This window comes from Artemia sp. Qi Xiang Cuo, chromosome 10 (genome assembly GCF_049724085.1).
Source record: "Artemia sp. Qi Xiang Cuo chromosome 10, ASM4972408v1, whole genome shotgun sequence".
NCBI lineage: Eukaryota > Metazoa > Arthropoda > Branchiopoda > Anostraca > Artemiidae > Artemia > Artemia sp. Qi Xiang Cuo.
The window spans coordinates 71067562-71090321 of NC_142803.1; the positions used below are offsets into that span (position 1 = coordinate 71067562).

General features: G+C 33.0%; 1 protein-coding gene across 2 annotated transcripts in view; it reads left to right on the forward strand.

The window, feature by feature from the left end:
- DNAlig1 (DNA ligase 1) overlaps positions 1-22760 on the forward strand; it is a 158643-nt gene that overhangs the window by 88583 nt on the left and 47300 nt on the right. For both annotated transcript variants that reach the window (XM_089095699.1, XM_089095700.1), the window contains one exon: positions 16865-17053. In XM_089095699.1, coding sequence (XP_088951825.1) covers positions 16865-17053 — 189 coding nt within the window. The remainder of the gene's footprint in view (positions 1-16864; positions 17054-22760) is intronic.

The window sequence follows — 22760 nt, forward strand, 5'->3', positions numbered from 1 at the left end:
GTATTTTGTGGTTTTACGTGCCTGAAATCACGAATTAGAATATTTAATTAGCTGTTTAGGGTTTTCAGACCTAGGTTTTTTAGATTTTCGTGGATGTTTGACTCCTGGGGTTTATTATTTGAGCAGTTAACTTTAGTATTTTGTGGTTGTACGTGCCCGAAATCAAGAATTAGAATAGTTAATTACCTGTTTAGGGTATTCAGACCTAGTTTTTTTAGATTTTCATGTGGGTTTAACTCCTGGGGTTTATTATTTGAGAAGTTAACTTTAGTATCTTGTGCTTTTACGTGCCTGAAATCATGAATTAGAATAGTTAATTAGCTGTTTGGGTTTTCAGACCTAGTTTTTTAGATTTTCGTGGGTGTTAGGTTCCTGGGGTTTATTATTTGAGAAGTTAACTTTAGTATTTCGTGATTTGACGTGCCTGAAATCATAATTAGAATAGTTAATTAGCTGTTTGGGTTTTCAGACCTAGTTTCTTAGATTTTCATGGGTGTTAGGTTACTGGGATTTATTATTTGAGAAGTTAACTTTAGTATTTCATAGTTTGACTTGCCTGAAATCATAAAATAGAATATTTAAGTAACCTTTTGGTGATGTTGAGACCTAGGTTTTTTTATATTTCTTTTGGTGTTTGGCTCCGGGGGGTTATTATTTGAGAAGTTAAATTTAGTATTTTGTGGTTTTAAGTGCCTGAATTCATGACTTAGAATAGTTAATTAGCTGTTTGGGTTTTCAGACCTAGTTTTTCTAGATTTTCGTGGGCGTTAGGTTCCTGGGATGTATTATTTGAGAAGTTAACTTTAGTATTTCGTATTTGACGTGCCTGAAATCATGAATTAGAATATTTAATTGGCTGTTTGGGGATTTTCAGACCTATGTTTTTTCTGTTTTCTGGTTTTTTTGAATCGTGGGGTGTTTTATTTTAGAAGTTAACTTTAGAATTTAGTGGTTTTACGTGACTGAAATCATAAATTATAATATTTAATTAAATATTTTGGGTTTTAATAGATAGTTTTTTTAGATTATATTGGATGTTTTAATACTGGGGTTTATTAATTGAGAAGTTAACTTTAGTATTTATTGGTTTTACGTGCCTGAAATCATGAATTAGAATAGTTAATTACCTGTTTAGGGTTTTTAGACCTAGGTTTTTTAGATTTTCGTGTGTGTTTGACTCCGGGGGTTTATTATTTGAGAAGTTAACTTTAGTATTTTGTGGTTTTACGTGCCTGAAATCATGAATTAGAATAGTTAATTAGCTGTTTGAGTTTTCAGACCTAGTTTTTTAGATTTTCGTGGGTGTTTGGTTCCCGGGGTTTATTATTTGAAAAGTTAACTTAGTATTTCATGATTTGACGTGCCTGAAATCATGAATTAGAATAGTTAATTAGCTGTTAGGGTTTTCAGACCTAGTTTTTTAGATTTTCGTGGGTGTTAGGTTCCAGGGATTTATTATTTGAGAAGTTAACTTTAGTATTTCATAGTTTGACTTGCCTTAAATAATGAATTAGAATATTTAATTTGCTGTTTGGGGGTTTTCAGACCTAGGTTTTTTTTAGATTTTCGTGTGTGTTTGACTCCTGGGGTTTATTATTTGAGAAGTTAACTTTAGTATTTTGTGGTTTTACGTGCCTGAAATCATGAATTAGAATAGTTAATTAGCTGTTTGGGTTTTCAGACCTATTTTTTGAGATTTTCGTGGGCGTTAGGTTCCTGGGATTTATTATTTGAGAAGTTAACTTTAGTATTTCGTATTTCACGTGCCTGAAATCATGAATTAGAATATTTAATTGGCTGTTTGGGGATTTTCAGACCTAAGTATTTTAGGTTTTCGAGTGTGTTTGACTCCTGGGGTTTATTATCTGAGAAGTTAACTTTAGTATTTTGTGGTTTTACGTGCCTGAAATCATGACTTAGAATAGTTAATTAGCTGTTTAGGGTTTCCAAAACTAGGTTTCTTAGATTTTCGTGTGTGTTTGACTCCTGGGGTTTATTATTTGAGAAGTTAACTTTAGTATTTTTTGGTTTTACGTGCCTTAAATCATAAAGTAGAATAGTTAATTAGCTGTTTGGGTTTTCAGACCTAGTTTTTTTTAGATTTTCGTGTGTGTTAGGTTCCTGGGGTTTATTATTTGAGAAGTTAACTTTAGTATTTCGTGATTTGACGTCCCTGAAATCATGAACTAAAATAGTTAATTAGCGGTTGGGGTTTTCAGACATAGTTTTTTAGATTTTCATGGGTGTTAGGTTCCTGGGATTTATTATTTGAGAAGTTAACTTTAGTATTTCATGTTTTGACTTGCCTGAAATCATGAATAAGAAAATTTAATTGGCTGTTTGGGGATTTTCAGACCTAAGTTTTATAGGTTTTTGTGGGTGTTTGTTTCCCGGAGTTTATTATTTGAGAAGTTAACTTTAGTATTTTGTCGTTTTACGTGCCTGAAATCATGAATTAGAATAGTTAATTAGCTGTTTGGGTTTTCAGACCTAGTTTTTTAGATTTTCGTGGGTGTTAGGTTCCTGGGATTTATTATTTGAGAAGTTAACTTTAGTATTTCATGGTTTGACTAGATTTTTTAGATTTTTGCGTGTGTTTGACTCCTGGGGTTTATTATTTGAGAAGTTAACTTTAGTATTTTGTGGTTTGACGTGCCTGAAATCATGAATTACAATAGTTAATTAGCTGTTTGGGTTTTCAGACCTAGTTTTTTAGATTTTCATGGGCGTTAGGTTCCTGGGATTTATTATTTGAGAAGTTAACTTTAGTATTTCGTATTTGACGTGCCTGAAATCATGAATTAGAATATTAAATTGGCTGTTTGGGGATTTTCAGACCTAGGTTTTTAGGTTTTCGTGTGTGTTTGACTCCTGGGGTTTATTATTTGAGAATTTAACTTTAGTATTTTGTTGTTTGACGTGCCTGAAATCATTAATTATAATATTTAATTAGCTGTTTGGGTTTTCAGACCTAGTTTTTTAGATTTTCGTTGGTGTTAGGTTCCTTGGATTTATTATTTGAGAAGTTAACTTTAGTATTTCATGGTTTGACTTGCCTTAAATCATGAATTAGAATATTTAATTTGCTGTTTGGGGATTTTCAGACCTAGGCTTTTTAGGTTTTCGTGAGTGTTTGTTTCCTAGAGTTTATTATTTGAGAAGTTAACTTTAGTATTTTGTGGTTTTACGTGCCTGAAATCATGAATTAGAATAGTTAATTAGCTGTTTGGGTTTTCAGACCTAGTTTATTAGATTTTCGTTGGTGTCAAATTATAAAAATATTTGTAAGTAAGTAACAAGCTCTTTATTGATTTCACCTCTTGAATATACAGTACAGATACTTCATTCAAGAAACGTGATTAAACACGTTTTGAAACTACATGCTATTTGCTTGCCTTTCCTTGGCACCTTTCCAAACAAGCGGGGATTCCCCACTGGTTCTTACGCATTGCAAAAAAGTGAGCAGTACGAAAACTCCACGTTTTCAACCAGACTGGTTTTTTAGACAACACCCATTTTTAGGGACCAATCAGAGACAGCGGAGGTTGATCAATATACAATAACTTGATTGGTGATTGGTTACACACCGCGACGGCGCATACATAGTGAGAGAGACATGCAAAGTCGACATAGCTTTATTTCATTTTTTTAAGGTTAATTTAGACGAGGTTAAATGCGCGCACGTAACAAAATTACAATTACTTTAATCACCTCAATATTAATTACCGGTTTACGTGCGACTAAATTATTAGGTATTAAGTTAAAATCAATAATTAAAATGTAGTGAATTTCAAAATGTTAAAAAAAAATTCCAAAAATAAAAACTCTGGGTTATTATAAAGACACACAATACGTTCTAAATATATTTTCTACTCTTGCTACCAACCAACCAAAATGTCAAAAAAAAATTAAGCATAGGAAGGAACATAAAGGACCAGAATAACATAGGAAGGAACGTAGAGGACCAGAATAGCATAGGAAGGAACATAAAGGCTCAGAAATGGAACCTACTACTCTACTGACGGCAATTTTAAAGGTTCCTTCCCTTTCCCTAGAATAATAGATTATTCAACATTCTAAAAAAATTCTAAAAGACATTCTAAAAAGACAAGAATTTAAACTTGAACTATTTTCCTTAAAGTAAAGACAAGGATTTAAAGTTGAACTAAAGTCGACATAGCTTTATTTCATTTTTTAAGGTTAATTTAGACGAGGTTACGTGCGCGCACGTAACAAAATTACAATTACTTTAATCACCTCAATATTAATTACCGGTTTACGTGCCACTAAATTATTAGGTATTAAGTTAAAATCAATAATTAAAATGTAGTGAATTTCAAAATGTCAAAAAAAATTCCAAAAATAAAAACTGGGTTATTATATAGACACACAATACGTTCTAAAGATATTTTCTACTCTTGCTACCAACCAACCAAAATGTCAAAAAACAATTAAGCATAGGAAGGAACATAAAGGACCAGAATACCATAGGAAGGAACGTAAAGGACCAGAATAGCATAGGAAGGAACATAAAGGCTCAGAAATGGAACCTACTACTGTACTGACGGCAATTTTAAAGGTCCCTTCCCTTTCCCTAGAATAATAGATTATTCAAAATCAATAATTAAAATCAATAATAAAATAATAAAATCAATAATTCAAAATCAATAATAGAGTTAAAATCAATAATTAAAATGTAGTGAATTTCAAAATGTAGTGAATAAAGGACCAGAATAACATAGGAAGGAACGTAAAGGACCAGAATGGCATAGGAAGGAACATAAAGGCTCAGAAATGGAACCTACTACTCTACTGACGGCAATTTTAAAGGTTCCTTTCCTTTCCCTAGAATAATAGATTATTCAAAATCAATAATTAAAATCAATAATAAGATAATAAAATCAATAATTCAAAATCAATAATAGAGTTAAAATCAATAATTAAAATGTAGTGAATTTCAAAATGTAAAAAAAAAAATTCCAAAAATAAAAATTGGGTTATTATAAAGACACACAATACGTTCTAAAGAATTTTCTACTCTTGCTACCAACCAACCAAAATGTCAAAAAAAAAATTAAGCATAGGAAGGAACATAAAGACCAGAATAACATAGGAAGGAACGTAAAGGACCAGAATAGCATAGGAAGGAACATAAAGGCTCAGAAATGGAACCTACTACTCTACTGACGGCAATTTTAAAGGTCCCTTCCCTTTCCCTAGAATAATAGATTATTCAACATTAATTTCAATATTAAATATTAATTACCGGTTTACGGTAATTACGGTATACGGTAATTACTATTCAATATTAATTACCGGTTTACTATTCAATATTAATTACGGGTTTACGGTAATTACTATTCAATATTAATTACCGGTTTACGTGCCACTAAATTATTAGGTATTAAGTTAAAATCAATAATTAAAATGTAGTGAATTTCAAAATGTCAACAAAAAAATTCCAAAAATAAAAACTCTGGGTTATTATAAAGACACACAATACGTTCTAAAGATATTTTCTACTCTTGCTACCAACCAACCAAAATGTCAAAAAAAATTAAGCATAGGAAGGAACATAAAGGACCAGAATAACATAGGAAGGAACGTAAAGGACCAGAATAGCATAGGAAGGAACATAAAGGCTCAGAAATGGAACCTACTACTCTACTGACGGCAATTTTAAAGGTCCCTTTCCTTTCCCTAGAATAATAGATTATCCAAAATCAATAATTAAAATCAATAATAAAATAATAAAATCAATAATTCAAAATCAATAATAGAGTTAAAATAAAGAATTAAAATGTAGTGAATTTCAAAATGTAGTGAATAAAGGACCAGAACAACATAGGAAGGAACGTAAAGGACCAGAATAGCATAGGAAGGAACATAAAGGCTCAGAAATGGAACCTACTACTCTACTGACGGCAATTTTAAAGGTCCCTTCCCTTTCCCTAGAATAATAGATTATTCAAAATCAATAATTAAAATCAATTATAAGATAATAAAATCAATAATTCAAAATCAATAATAGAGTTAAAATCAATAATTAAAATGTAGTGAATTTCAAAATGTCAAAAAAAATTCCAAAAATAAAAACTCTGGGTTATTATAAAGACACACAATACGTTCTAAAGATATTTTCTACTCTTGCTACCAACCAACCAAAATGAAAAAAAAATTAAGCATAGGAAGGAACATAAAGGACCAGAATAACATAGGAAGGAACGTAAAGGACCAGAATAGCATAGGAAGGAACATAAAGGCTCAGAAATGGAACCTACTACTCTACTGACGGCAATTTTAAAGGTCCCTTCCCTTTCCCTAGAATAATAGATTATTCAACATTCTAAAAAAAATTCTAAAAGACATTCTAAAAAGACAAGGATTTAAAGTTGAACTATTTTCTTTAAAGTAAAGACAAGGATTTAAAGTTTAACTAAAGTCGACATAGCTTTATCTCATTTTTTAAGGTTAATTTAGACGAGGTTACGTGCGCGCATGTAGCAAAATTACAATTACTTTAATCACCTCAATATTAATTACCGGTTTACGTGCCACTAAATTATTAGGTATTAAGTTAAAATCAATAATTAAAATGTAGTGAATTTCAAAATGTCAAAAAAAAAAATTCCAAAAATAAAAACTCTGACGACGAGCTGTCGTGTGTCTATATAATAACTATTGTGTGTCTTTATAATAACCCAGAGTTTTTATTTTTGGAATTTTTTTTTGACATTTTAATTATTGATTTTAACTTAATACCTAATAATTTGGTGGCACGTAAACTGGTAATTAATATTGAGGTGATTAAAGTAATTGTAATTTTGTTACGTGCGTGCACGTAATTGTAATTAATAAATTGCCGTCAGTAGAGTAGTAGGTTCCATTTCTGAGCCTTTATGTTCCTTCCTATGCTATTCTGGTCCTTTACGTTCCTTCCTATGTTATTCTGGTCCTTTATGTTCCTTCCTATGCTATTCTGGTCCTTTACGTTCCTTCCTATGCTATTCTGGTCCTTTATGTTCCTTTCTATGCTCACGCAACAAAATTACAATTACTTTAATCACCTCAATATTAATTACCGGTTTACGTGCCACTAAATTATTAGGTATTAAGTTAAAATTAATAATTAAAATGTAGTGAATTTCAAAATGTAGATTCTTAGTTTCTTATAATCCTATAAAAGATAGTTAAAATCAATAATTAAAATGTAGTGAATTTCAAAATGTATAGCATTTGTATAGGAAGGAACATAAAGGACCAGAATAACATAGGAAGGAACGTAAAGGACGACATTATGTGCGCGCACGTAACGTAAGTTACGGCTACGTCGTAACTTACGACGAGGTTACGTGCGCGCACGTAACAAAATTACAATTACTTTAATCACCTCAATATTAATTACCGGTTTACGTGCCACTAAATTATTAGGTATTAAGTTAAAATCAATAATTAAAATGTAGTGAATTTCAAAATGTATAGCATAGGAAGGAACATAAAGGACCAGAATAACATAGGAAGGAACGTAAAAGACCAGAATAGCATAGGAAGGAACATAAAGGCTCAGAAATGGAACCTACTACTCTACTGACGGCTATTTATTAATTACAATTACGTGCTTACGACGAGGTTACGTGCGCGCACGTAACAAAATTACAATTACTTTAATCTCTCTTACTTTACTTTAAAATAAAAACTCTGGGTTATTATAAAGACACACAATACGTTCTAAAGATATTTTTTACTCTTGCTACCAACCAACCAAAATGTCAAAAAAAAAATTAAGCATAGGAAGGAACATAAAGGACCAGAATAACATAGGAAGGAACGTAAAGGACCAGAATAGCATAGTAAGGAACATAAAGGCTCAGAAATGGAACCTACTATTCTACTGACGGCAATTTATTAATTACAATTACTTGCTTACGACGAGGTTACGTGCGCGCACGTAACAAAATTACAATTACTTTAATCACCTCAATATTAATTACCGGTTTACGTGCCACTAAATTATTAGGTATTAAGTTAAAATCAATAATTAAAATGTAGTGAATTTCAAAATGTCAAAAAAAAATTCCAAAAATAAAAACTGGGTTATTATAAAGACACACAATACGTTCTAAAGATATTTTCTACTCTTGCTACCAACCAACCAAAATGTAAAAAAAAAAAAATTAAGCATAGGAAGGAACATAAAGGACCAGAATAACATAGGAAGGAACGTCAAGGACCAGAATAGCATAGGAAGGAACATAAAGGCTCGGAAATGGAACCTACTACTCTACTGACGGCAATTTTAAAGGTCCCTTCCCTTTCCCTAGAATAATAGATTATTCAACATTCTAAAAAAAAACTCTACTTTATTTATACTTTATAATAACCCAGAGTTTTTATTTTTGGAATTTTTTTTTTGACATTTTGAAATTCACTACATTTTAATTATTGATTTTAACTTAATACCTAATAATTTAGTGGCAGGTAAACCGGAATAATGTAATTAATAATTAATGTCTACTTTATTTCTACTTTGTTTCATTTTTTAAGGTTAATTTAGACGAGGTTACGTGCGCGCACGTAACAAAATTACAATTACTTTAATCACCTCAATATTAATTACCTGTTTACGTGCCACTAAATTATTAGGTATTAAGTTAAAATCAATAATTAAAATGTAGTGAATTTCAAAATGTCACCAAAATGTCACCAACCAAAATGTCAAAAAAATTACCCATAGGAAGGAACATAAAGGACCAGAATAACATAGGAAGGAACGTAAAGGACCAGAATAGCATAGGAAGGAACATAAAGGCTCAGAAATGGAACCTACTACTCTACTGACGGCAATTTATTAATTACAATTACGTGCGCGCACGTAAAAAATTACAATTACTTTAATCACCTCAATATTAATTACCGGTTTATGTGCCACTAAATTATTAGGTATTAAGTTAAAATCAATAATTAAAATGTAGTGAATTTCAAAATGTCAAAAAAAATCCAAAAATAAAAACTCTGGGTTATTATAAAGACACACAATACGTTCTAAAGATATTTTCTACTCTTGCTACCAACCTACCAAAATGTCAAAAAAAAAATTAAGCATAGGAAGGAACATAAAGGACCAGAATAACATAGGAAGGAACGTAAAGGACCAGAATAGTATAGGAAGGAACATAAAGGCTCAGAAATGGAACCTACTACTCTACTGATGGCAATTTTAAAGGTCCCTTCCCTTTCCCTAGAATAATAGATTATTCAACATTCTAAAAAAAATTCATAAAGGACCCGAATGACATAGGAAGGAACATAAAGGACCAGAATAGCATAGGAAGGAACATAAAGGCTCAGAAATGGAACCTACTACTCTACTGACGGCAATTTTAAAGGTCCCTTCCCTTTCCCTAGAATAATAGATTATTCAGCATTCTAAAAAAAATTCTACTTTATTTATACTTTATAATAACCTTGCTAATGGAATATATACTTTATTTATACTTGCTAATGGAACCTACTACTCTACTGACGGCAATTTATTAATTACAATTACGTGCGCGCACTTAACACAATTACAATTACTTTAATCACCTCAATATTAATTACCGGTTTACGTGCCACTAAATTATTAGGTAATAAGTTAAAATCAATAATTAAAATGTAGTGAATTTCAAAATGTCACCAACCAAAATGTCACCAACCAAAATGTCAAAAAAAAATTAAGCATAGGAAGGAACATAAAGGACCAGAATAACATAGGAAGGAACGTAAAGGACCAGAATAGCATAAGAAGGAACATAAAGGCTCAGAAATGAAACCTACTACTCTACTGACGGCAATTTATTAATTACAATTACGTGCGCGCACGTAACAAAATTACAATTACTTTAATCACCTCAATATTAATTACCGGTTTACGTGCCACTAAATTATTAGGTATTAAGTTAAAATCAATAATTAAATGTAATTACGTAATTAAAATTACGTAATTGTAATTAATAAATTGCCGTCAGTAGAGTAGTAGGTTCCATTTCTGAGCCTTCATGTTCCTTCCTATGCTATTCTGGTCCTTTATGTTCCTTCCTATGCTATTCTGGTCCTTTACGTTCCTTCCTAAGTTATTCTGGTCCTTTAAGTTCCTTCCTATGCTTTATTTTTTTTTACATTTTGGTTGGTTGGTAGCAAGAGTAGAAAATATCTTTAGAACGTATTGTGTGTCTTTATAATAACCCAGTTTTTAGTTTCGGAATTTTTTTTGACTTTTTGAAATTCACTACATTTTAATTATTGATTTTAACTTAATACCTAATAATTTAGTGGCACATAAACCGGTAATTAATATTGAGGTGATTAAAGTAATTGTAATTTTGTTACGTGCGCGCACGTAACCTCGTCGTAAGCACGTAATTGTAATTAATAAATTGCCGTCAGTAGAGTAGTAGGTTCCATTTCTGAGCCTTTATGTTCCTTCCTATGCTATTCTGGTCCTTTACGTTCCTTCCTATGTTATTCTGGTCCTTTATGTTCCTTCCTATGCTTAATTTTTTTTTTGACATTTTGGTTTGTTGGCAGCAAGAGTAGAAAATATCTTTAGAATGTATTGTGTGTCTTTATAATAACCCAGAGTTTTTATTTTAAAGTAAAGTAAGAGAGATTAAAGTAATTGTAATTTTGTTACGTGCGCGCACGTAACCTCGTCGTAAGCACGTAATTGTAATTAATAAATTGCCGTCAGTAGAGTAGTAGGTTCCATTTCTGAGCCTTTATGTTCCTTCCTATGCTATTCTGGTCTTTTACGTTCCTTCCTATGTTATTCTGGTCCTTTAGTATCCTTCCTATGCTATACATTTTGAAATTCACTACATTTTAATTATTGATTTTAACTTAATACCTAATAATTTAGTGGCACGTAAACGGGTAATTAATATTGAGGTGATTAAAGTAATTGTAATTTTGTTACGTGCGCGCACGTAACCTCGTCGTAAGTTATGACGTAACTGTAACTTACGTTACGTGCGCGCACGTAACGTCGTCCTTTACGTTCCTTCCTATGTTATTCTGGTCCTTTATGTTCCTTCCTATACAAATGCTATACATTTTGAAATTCACTACATTTTAATTATTGATTTTAACTATCTTTTATAGGATTATAAGAAACTAAGAATCTACATTTTGAAATTCACTACATTTTAATTATTAATTTTAACTTAATACCTAATAATTTAGTGGCACGTAAACCGGTAATTAATATTGAGGTGATTAAAGTAATTGTAATTTTGTTACTTGAGCATAGAAAGGAACATAAAGGACCAGAATAGCATAGAAAGGAACGTAAAGGACCAGAATAGCATAGGAAGGAACATAAAGGACCAGAATAACATAGGAAGGAACGTAAAGGACCAGAATAGCATAGGAAGGAACATAAAGGCTCAGAAATGGAACCTACTACTCTACTGACGGCAATTTTAAAGGTCCCTTCCCTTTCCCTAGAATAATAGATTATTCAACATTCAGAATAATCCCTCCTATGCTTCTGACGTTGAGCTTCCTATGCTATACCTTTTCCAACCAAAATGTCAAAAAAAATTAAGCATAGGAAGGAACATAAAGGACCAGAATAACATAGGAAGGAACGTAAAGGACCAGAATAGCATAGGAAGGAACATAAAGGCTCAGAAATGGAACCTACTACTCTACTGACGGCAATTTATTAATTACAATTACGTGCGCGCACGTAACAAAATTACAATTACTTTAATCACCTCAATATTAATTACCGGTTTACGTGCCACTAAATTATTAGGTATTAAGTTAAAATCAATAATTAAAATGTCAAAAAAAAATTCCAAAAATAAAAACTCTGGGTTATTATAAAGACACACAATAGTTATTATATAGACACGACAGCTCGTCGTCAGAGTTTTTATTTTTGGAATATTTTTTTTTGACATTTTGAAATTCACTACATTTTAATTATTGATTTTACTTAATACCTAATAATTTAGTGGCACGTAAACCGGTAATTAATACTGAGGTGATCAAAGTAATTGTAATTTTGTTACGTGCGCGCACGTAACCTCGTCTAAATTAACTTAAAAAAATGAAATAAAGCTATGTCGACTTTAGTTCAACTTTAAATCCTTGTCTTTACTTTAAAGAAAATAGTTCAACTTTAAATCCTTTTCTTTTTAGAATGTCTTTTAGAATTTTTTTTTAGAATGTTGAATAATCTATTATACTAGGGAAAGGGAAGGGACCTTTAAAATTGCCGTCAGTAGAGTAGTAGGTTCCATTTCTGAGCCTTTATGTTCCTTCCTATGCTATTCTGGTCCTTTACGTTCCTTCCTATGTTATTCTGGTCCTTTATGTTCCTTCCTATGCTTAATTTTTTTTTATATTTTGGTTGGTTGGTAGCAAGAGTAGAAAATATCTTTAGAACGTATTGTGTGTCTTTATAATAACCCAAAGTTTTCATTTTTGGAATTTTTTTTTTGACATTTTGAAATTCACTACATTTTAATTATTGATTTTAACTCTATTATTGATTTTGAATTATTGATTTTATTATCTTATTATTGATTTTAATTATTGATTTTGAATAATCTATTATTTTAGGGAAAGGGAAGGGACCTTTAAAATTGCCGTCAGTAGAGTAGTAGGTTCCATTTCTGAGCCTTTATGTTCCTTCCTATGCTATTCTGGTCCTTTACGTTCCTTCCTATGTTGTTCTGGTCCTTTATTCACTACATTTTGAAATTCACTACATTTTAATTCTTTATTTTAACTCTATTATTGATTTTGAATTATTGATTTTATTATTTTATTATTGATTTTAATTATTGATTTTGGATAATCTATTATTCTAGGGAAAGGGAAGGGACCTTTAAAATTGCCGTCAGTAGAGTAGTAGGTTCCATTTCTGAGCCTTTATGTTCCTTCCTATGCTATTCTGGTCCTTTACGTTCCTTCCTATGTTATTCTGGTCCTTTATGTTCCTTCCTATGCTTAATTTTTTTTTGACATTTTGGTTGGTTGGTAGCGAGAGTAGAAAATATCTTTAGAACGTATTGTGTGTCTTTATAATAACCCAGAGTTTTTATTTTTGGAATTTTTTTGTTTACATTTTGAAATTCACTACATTTTAATTATTGATTTTAACTTAATACCTAATAATTTAGTGGCACGTAAACCGGTAATTAATATTGAGGTGATTAAAGTAATTGTAATTTTGTTACGTGCGCGCACGTAATTGTAATTAATAAATTGCCGTCAGTAGAGTAGTAGGTTCCATTTCTGAGCCTTTATGTTCCTTCTTATGCTATTCTGGTCCTTTACGTTCCTTCCTATGTTATTCTGGTCCTTTATGCTCCTTCCTATGCTTAATTTTTTTTTATATTCTGGTTGGTGACATTTTGGTTGGTGACATTTTGAAATTCACTACATTTTAATTATTGATTTTAACTTATTACCTAATAATTTAGTGGCACGTAAACCTGGAATTAATATTGAGGTGATTAAAGTAATTGTAATATTGTTACGTGCGCGCACGTAATTGTAATTAATAAATTGCCGTCAGTAGAGTAGTAGGTTCCATTAGCAAGTATAAATAAAGTATATATTCTATTAGCAAGGTTATTATAAAGTATAAATAAAGTAGAATTTTTTTTAGAATGTTGAATAATCTATTATTCTAGGGAAAGGGAAGGGACCTTTAAAATTGCCGTCAGTAGAGTAGTTGGTTCCATTTCTGAGCCTTTATGTTCCTTCCTATGCTATTCTGGTCCTTTACGTTCCTTCCTATGTTATTCTGGTCCTTTATGTTCCTTCCTATGCTTAATTTTTTTTGACATTTTGGTTGGTGACATTTTGGTGACATTTTGAAATTCACTACATTTTAATTATGATTTTAATTTAATACCTAATAATTTAGTGGCACGTAAACCGGTAATTAATATTGAGGTGATTAAAGTAATTGTAATTTTGTTACGTGCGCGCACGTAATTGTAATTAATAAATTGCCGTCAGTAGAGTAGTAGGTTCCATTTCTGAGCCTTTATGTTCCTTCCTATGCTATTCTGGTCCTTTACGTTCCTTCCTATGTCATTCTGGTCCTTTATGAATTTTTTTTAGAATGTTGAATAATCTATTATTCTAGGGAAAGGGAAGGGACCTTTAAAATTGCCGTCAGTAGAGTAGTAGGTTCCATTTCTGAGCCTTTATGTTCCTTCCTATGCTATTCTGGTCCTTTACGTTCCTTCCTATGTTATTCTGGTCCTTTATGTTCCTTCCTATGCTTAATTTTTTTTTTGACATTTTGGTAGGTTGGTAGCAAGAGTAATAAAAAATAAAAACTGGGTTATTATAAAGACACACAATACGTTCTAAAGATATTTTCTACTCTTGCTACCAACCAACCAAAATGTAAAAAAAAATTAAGCATAGGAAGGAACATAAAGGACCAGAATAACATAGGAAGGAACGTAAAGGACCAGAATAGCATAGGAAGGAACATAAAGGCTCAGAAATGGAACCTACTACTCTACTGACGGCAATTTATTAATTACAATTACCTGCGCGCACGTAACAAAATTACAATTACTTTAATCACCTCAATATTAATTACCGGTTTACGTGCCACTAAATTATTAGGTATTAAGCTAAAATCAATAATTAAAATGTAGTGAATTTCAAAATGTCAAAAAAAAATCCAAAAATAAAAACAGTGGGTTATTATAAAGACACAATACGTTCTAAAGATATTTTCTACTCTTGCTACCAACCAACCAAAATGTCCAAAAAAAATTAAGCATAGGAAGGAACATAAAGGACCAGAATAACATAGGAAGGAACGTAAAGGACCAGAATAGCATAGGAAGGAACATAAAGGCTCAGAAATGGAACCTACTACTCTACTAACGGCAATTTTAAAGGTCCCTTCCCTTTCCCTAGAATAATAGATTATTTAACATTCTAAAAAAAAATTCTACTTTATTTATACTTTATAATAACCTTGCTAATGGAATATATACTTTATTTATACTTGCTAATGGAACCTACTACTCTACTGACGGCAAGTTATTAATTACAATTACGTGCGCGCACGTAACAAAATTACAATTACTTTAATCACCTCAATATTAATTACCGGTTTACGTGCCACTAAATTATTATGTAATAAGTTAAAATCAATAATTAAAATGTAGTGAATTTCAAAATGTCACCAACCAAAATGTCAAAAAAAATTAAGCATAGGAAGGAACATAAAGGACCAGAATAACATAGGAAGGAACGTAAAGGACCAGAATAGCATAAGAAGGAACATAAAGGCTCAGAAATGGATCCTACTACTCTACTGACGGCAATTTATTAATTACAATTACCTGCGCGCATGTAACAAAATTACAATTACTTTAATCACCTCAATATTAATTACCGGTTTACGTGCCACTAAATTATTAAGTATTAAGTTAAAATCAATAATTAAAATGTAGTGAATTTCAAAATGTCAAAAAAAAAATTCCAAAAATAAAAACTCTGGGTTATTATAAAGACACACAATACGTTCTAAAGATATTTTGTACTCTTGCTACCAACCAACCAAAATGTAAAAAAAAAATTAAGCATAGGAAGGAACATAAAGGACCAGAATAACATAGGAAGGAACGTAAAGGACCAGAATAGCATAGGAAGGAACATAAAGGCTCAGAAATGGAACCTACTACTCTACTGACGGCAATTTTTAAGGTCCCTTCCCTTTCCCTAGAATAATAGATTATTCAACATTCTAAAAAAAATTCTACTTTATTTATACTTTATAATAACCCAGAGTTTTTATTTTTGGAATTTTTTTTGACATTTTGAAATTCACTACATTTTAATTATTGATTTTAACTTAATACCTAATAATTTAGTGGCACGTAAACCGGAATAATATAATTAATAATTAATGTCTACTTTATTTCTACTTTATTTCATTTTTTTTAAGGTTAATTTAGACGAGGTTACGTGCGCGCACGTAACAAAATTACAATTACTTTAATCACCTCAATATTAATTACCGGTTTACGTGCCACTAAATTATTAGGTATTAAGTTAAAATCAATAATTAAAATGTAGTGAATTTCAAAATGTATAGCATAGGAAGGAACATAAAGGACCAGAATAACATAGGAAGGAACGTAAAGGACCTGAACAGCATAGGAAGGAACATAAAGGCTCAGAAATGGAACCTACTACTCTACTGCCGTCTAACTGATCTCCAGAGAATATACCAAAGTAAAACCTTTAATAAATTTTTTAACAAATTTAAACAAACATTAAACAAAAATTAAACAATGTTTTACAAAACAAAAAAGAAATCAGCATAAATTACAAAACAAACACTTAACTGAAAACACACAACTGGCATTTGAGAAGAAAGAATGCTTTGTTTTTATATCATAAAAAATTACCCGCAAGTTCTTTATATTTCTATAGTGTTAGAAATGCTATGTTCTTTTGTATTTTCAGTGAAGTATTAGTTTTTAAAAATCCTATAAACATATATATCTATAATCCTTATAGATCGAATATAAAATAAGGAAAACTGAAGCTTCAAAAACTTGTCCTACATTTATTCTTAGGATTTTTCTCATTCAGTTATTTCATGGGAAAGGAGGAGGTTCAATTATTTCTTGAGAAGGGGAGGAGGTCTTAAAATTGTCGACTGATTGATCACCAAAGAATGTACCAGTATTTTACTAATTACCTGAGAAAAAGTAACTGGCAGATAAAGAGGCTCACACAGTGTATCTCAACCTCAAGCACTTTGTGAGTAATTTCAAATAATCTTTAGATTGACTAACATTCCTTGATTTATATTTCCTTTTAGCCTATGCTTGCTTGCCCTTCTACAGGTGTTTCAGACGTGATGGTGAAATTTAGCAGTAACAAGTTCACATGTGAATACAAATATGATGGAGAGCGTGCTCAAATTCATATTCTACCCGATGGAAAGGTCAAAGTTTTTAGCAGGAACCAAGAAGATATGTCTGGGAAATATCCAGAAGTCGCATCAAGGGTATGTTTTTTTTCTTTTTTTCTTTTTTTTTAAACATCCAAGACGATATGTCTGGAAAATATCCAGAAGTGCCATCAAGGGAATGTGGTTATTTGTCCTTGGAAAATAGCCAAGAAAATATGCCTGGAAAATATCCAGAAGTGACATCACGGGTATGGTGTTATTTTCTTGGAAAATATCCAAGAGGATATGCTTGAAAAATATCCAGAAGAGCCATCAAGGTAATGTGGTTATTTGTCCTTGGAAAATAACCAAGAAGATGTGCCTGGAAAATATCCAGAAGTGACATCAGGGGTATGGTTTTGTTTTCTTGGAAAGTATCCAAGAGGATATATCTGGAAAATATCCAGAAATGGCATAAATAGTGTGTTTGTTTGTTTTTTTCTTGGAAAATATCCAGAAGTGGTATCAAAGGTATGACTTTTTTTTTGCTTGTGAAACACAAATTTTTGCAAAAAAATATTTCATCGTAAAATTATTCTCATAAAAATTTTTTTTTGAGATAAAACATGAAAATGGAAGTTTTCATTTTCTGCATTTTCTGCACAGTGAAGAGGAGGTGGTAAAGTATAAAATGATGAACCTTTTGTATGCTGTTTCAAAAGCGGTAATCCAGGTTCCAATACTTTTATATCTCTCAAAAAAATGAGCACTCAAAAAAATGAACGCTAAATTATGCTACTTTTACAATCATAGGAGAAATAAAAAATAAGAACAAAAAAAGGTCACTTGTTAAATACGCTCACAAAATATGGCACGATGGAGTTTACAAATCTGTTTGTACGCCACTTCAGGGGTTGTAGTTTGTTGTGATACCGGGTAATTCTGCTGATCTATGCAGATGGTGGAAAAATAGATCGGTGTTTTTCGTTTGCTAATAGTGTTTTCCAAAAATGCATTATGAAATCATGTCTTCGGGCGAAAAATGTTGATAAATCCAAGAGCACTTTTTTAGTTGCTGAAGCGGGGCCCGGGTATTATTTTAAAAGCATGTTTTTTTAATGTATTCTAGTTTTGCAGACATGCAAGCTGTGTTCTGATTTAGGGGACACCAAAGGGAACTCGAAGATAGGTCTGGTGTAGGTTGTATTGACTGTGTCTAGAAGGAACACTAAGGGCAAAACAAAAAAAGGTCCTATCTAACATTTTTACACTTTTGAAGTAACTGTCAAAAATCGTTTGCTAAGCTGTTCTCAGAGGGAGAATCAGCAGGGAACTGATACTGTAGATCAGGTTAGGTCTTTCTAATCTCCCTTTGAACACAAGTCTCCAGACCGTTTTTGGTAGTAATATCAGGAGTTCGAAAATCTCAGATGCGCTCTTTGGGCTTCACAGCGATGATGTAGTATTTTGAATCTGTATTGAAAATGAATAAAACAGTCCGTGGTAACGAACTGTATATTAGGAGCGACTCAGCCCAATAGTAGCAGAAACCCTAAAGAATCAGATTTTAATAACAGTAGGTACGTCAAAAGACTCCACGCTGACTCCAAATATAAAAAGTTTATTAAGTTTAATGTTACCCACTAAAAGCTTCAAATCTGAGAAAATTTGCCTCATTTTCGAAAAAAGGGGAAATATCCTTAATAGTCAAGCAATGTTAATGATTATCAAACCATCATATTCAGTATATCAGAGAACCCTACTGTACAGTTTTCAAGCTCTTATTTAGAAAAATGTAGAATTTTGCATCTTTTGTCAGAAGAAAGATCAGATGTGCGTTTATTTGTTGTTGTTTTTTTCTGTTTTCCCCAGGGGGGGGGGGGATCGTATCGAGCAAATGCTCCTGGAAGATCGGGAAAGAGCTTATTCGAACGAAACTCATAAGTTCTAGTTCTCTTTTTAAGTGACTAAAAAGATTAGAGGGCAACTAGCTCTCCTCCCACGCCCTTTTCCCCACATAGATATCCGATCAAATATTTTTGGCATTATTAAAAGGTCCACTAACTACGGCTTTGGCGAAAACATGACCCCCTTAGTCCCTGGAGAAAGGGATGAAGTTACGAAATTTGCCCACTGTTCACATGCAGTAGTTGTTATTGGGCAATATATGGAATTTGCTCTTTTTAGGGGGGAGGGGGTGTTCTAAGGGGATATTTTTCTGGGGGGGGGTTTCCAAGTGAAATTTTTCAGTCAAAATTTTACATGGGTGGGGAGGGGGGTAGGGAAGCTGATTTACTTGTATGATTTGAAAAAAGCCTAGAAATTAAATATAAAAACAAGTTTTTTCAATTGAAAGTAAGGATCAGCAGTAAAACTTAAAATGAAAAGAAATTATTTCGTATATGAGGGGGCCTACCCCTTCCCAAACCCTTGCTCTTTCCGCTAAACTTTAACTTTTTGCCGCAATTCTTTAAGAAAGACTATTCAGACACAAAAGCCATTGAATTTGAGTGAAGTATTTTTAAAGAAATTTAAAAGATTTTTGCGTAAAGAGCGAGGGTTGAGGAAGGAGCAGCCCTCCTCAATTACGGAATAATTCCTGTTCGTTACAAGTTTTACAGTTGCGTCTTGCTTTCAGTTGAAAACCTTTTTATTAAAAAAAAAAACTAAACTAAATGACTAGGTTTATAAAGAACTTTATATACATAAAGCATTTTTTTTTCTTTTTTTAGTTTTTTCTCTTTTTTTTAGTTTTGTTTACAATAGATACGAAAGCATTTATATATGTTACTTGTTGGTGTGTGAGGGCTGGTAAGATCTCAAAACACACAAGAGCCCTATTGATATAGTCCTTTGTCGGTCTATTTTGGAAATATATTCTGGACAGAACTAAATTGAACAGCTTTATCGACGAACTAATTGGTAGACCAAGTTCCGTAATATGATCAGCTGGCTTGATCCTGCCGCTCCCGAGAGGTGTATCTGCTGGAGGTTCTTGCTTGCTGGAGGTTAAATCTTAAAACGAACATAAATTATTTCTTATATGAGGGGGATGCCCCTTCCTAAACCCTTTGTCGGTCTATTTTGGGAATATATTCTTGACAGAACTAAATTGAAGAGCTTCATTGACGAACTAATTGGCAGACCAAGTTCAGTAATATGATCAGCTGGCTTGATCCTGCCGCTCCCGAGAGGTGTATCTGCTGGAGGTTCTTGCTTGCTGGAGGTTAAATCTTAAAACGAACAGAAATTATTTCTTATATGAGGGGGATGCCCCTTCCTAAACCCTTTGTCGGTCTATTTTGGAAATATATTCTTGACAGAACTAAATTGAAGAGCTTCATTGACGAACTAATTGGCAGACCAAGTTCAGTAATATGATCAGCTGGCTTGATCCTGCCGCTCCCGAGAGGTGTATCTGCTGGAGGTTCTTGCTTGCTGGAGGTTAAATCTTAAAACGAACAGAAATTATTTCTTATATGAGGGGGATGCCCCTTCCTAAACCCTTTTTCGGTCTATTTTGGAAATATATTCTTGACAGAACTAAATTGAAGAGCTTCATTGACGAACTAATTGGCATACCAAGTTCCGTAATATGATCAGCTGGCTTGATCCTGCCGCTCCCGAGAGGTGTATCTGCTGGAGGTTCTTGCTTGCTGGAGGTTAAATCTTAAAACGAACAGAAATTATTTCTTATATGAGGGGGATGCCCCTTCCTAAACCCTTTGTCGGTCTATTTTGGAAATATATTCTTGACAGAACTAAATTGAAGAGCTTAATTGACGAACTAATTGGCAGACCAAGTTCAGTAATATGATCAGCTGGCTTGATCCTGCCGCTCCCGAGAGGTGTATCTGCTGGAGGTTCTTGCTTGCTGGAGGTTAAATCTTAAAACGAACAAATTATTTCTTATATGAGGGGGATGCCCCTTCCTAAACCCTTTGTCGGTCTATTTTGGAAATATATTCTTGACAGAACTAAATTGAAGAGCTTTATTGACGAACTAATTGGCAGACCAAGTTCAGTAATATGATCAGCTGGCTTGATCCTGCCGCTCCCGAGAGGTGTATCTGCTGGAGGTTCTTGCTTGCTGGAGGTTAAATCTTAAAACGAACAGAAATTATTTCTTATATGAGGGGGATGCCCCTTCCTAAACCCTTTGTCGGTCTATTTTGGAAATATATTCTTGACAGAACTAATTTGAAGAGCTTCATTGACGAACTAATTGGCAGACCAAGTTCCGTAATATGATCAGCTGGCTTGATCCTGCCGCTCCCGAGAGGTGTATCTGCTGGAGGTTCTTGCTTGCTGGAGGTTAAATCTTAAAACGAACAGAAATTATTTCGTATATGAGGGGGATGCCCCTTCCTAAACCCTTTGTCGGTCTATTTTGGAAATATATTCTTGACAGAACTAAATTGAAGAGCTTCATTGACGAACTAATTGGCAGACCAAGTTCCGTAATATGATCAGCTGGCTTGATCCTGCCGCTCCCGAGAGGTGTATCTGCTGGAGGTTCTTGCTTGCTGGAGGTTAAATCTTAAAACGAACAGAGATTATTTCTTATATGAGGGGGATGCCCCTTCCTAAACCCTTTGTCGGTCTATTTTGGAAATATATTCTTGACAGAACTAAATTGAAGAGCTTCATTGACGAACTAATTGGCAGACCAAGTTCAGTAATATGATCAGCTGGCTTGATCCTGCCGCTCCCGAGAGGTGTATCTGCTGGAGGTTCTTGCTTGCTGGAGGTTAAATCTTAAAACGAACAGAAATTATTTCTTATATGAGAGGGATGCCCCTTCCTAAACCCTTTGTCGGTCTATTTTGGAAATATATTCTTGACAGAACTAAATTGAAGAGCTTCATTGACGAACTAATTGGCAGACCAAGTTCCGTAATATGATCAGCTGGCTTGATCCTGCCGCTCCCGAGAGGTGTATCTGCTGGAGGTTCTTGCTTGCTGGAGGTTAAATCTTAAAACGAACAGAAATTATTTCTTATATGAGGGGGATGCCCCTTCCTAAACACTTTGTCGGTCTATTTTGGAAATATATTCTTGACAGAACTAAATTGAAGAGCTTTATTGACGAACTAATTGGCAGACCAAGTTCAGTAATATGATCAGCTGGCTTGATCCTGCCGCTCCCGAGAGGTGTATCTGCTGGAGGTTCTTGCTTGCTGGAGGTTAAATCTTAAAACGAACAGAAATTATTTCTTATATGAGGGGGATGCCCCTTCCTAAACCCTTTGTCGGTCTATTTTGGGAATATATTCTTGACAGAACTAATTTGAAGAGCTTCATTGACGAACTAATTGGCAGACCAAGTTCCGTAATATGATCAGCTGGCTTGATCCTGCCGCTCCCGAGAGGTGTATCTGCTGGAGGTTCTTGCTTGCTGGAGGTTAAATCTTAAAACGAACAGAAATTATTTCTTATATGAGGGGGATGCCCTTCCTAAACCCTTTGTCGGTCTATTTTGGAAATATATTCTTGACAGAACTAATTTGAAGAGCTTCATTGACGAACTAATTGGCAGACCAAGTTCCGTAATATGATCAGCTGGCTTGATCCTGCCGCTCCCGAGAGGTGTATCTGCTGGAGGTTCTTGCTTGCTGGAGGTTAAATCTTAAAACGAACAGAAATTATTTCTTATATGAGGGGGATGCCCCTTCCTAAACCTTTTGTCGGTCTATTTTTGAAATATATTCTTGACAGAACTAAATTGAAGAGCTTCATTGACGAACTAATTGGCAGACCAAGTTCCGTAATATGATCAGCTGGCTTGATCCTGCCGCTCCCGAGAGGTGTATCTGCTGGAGGT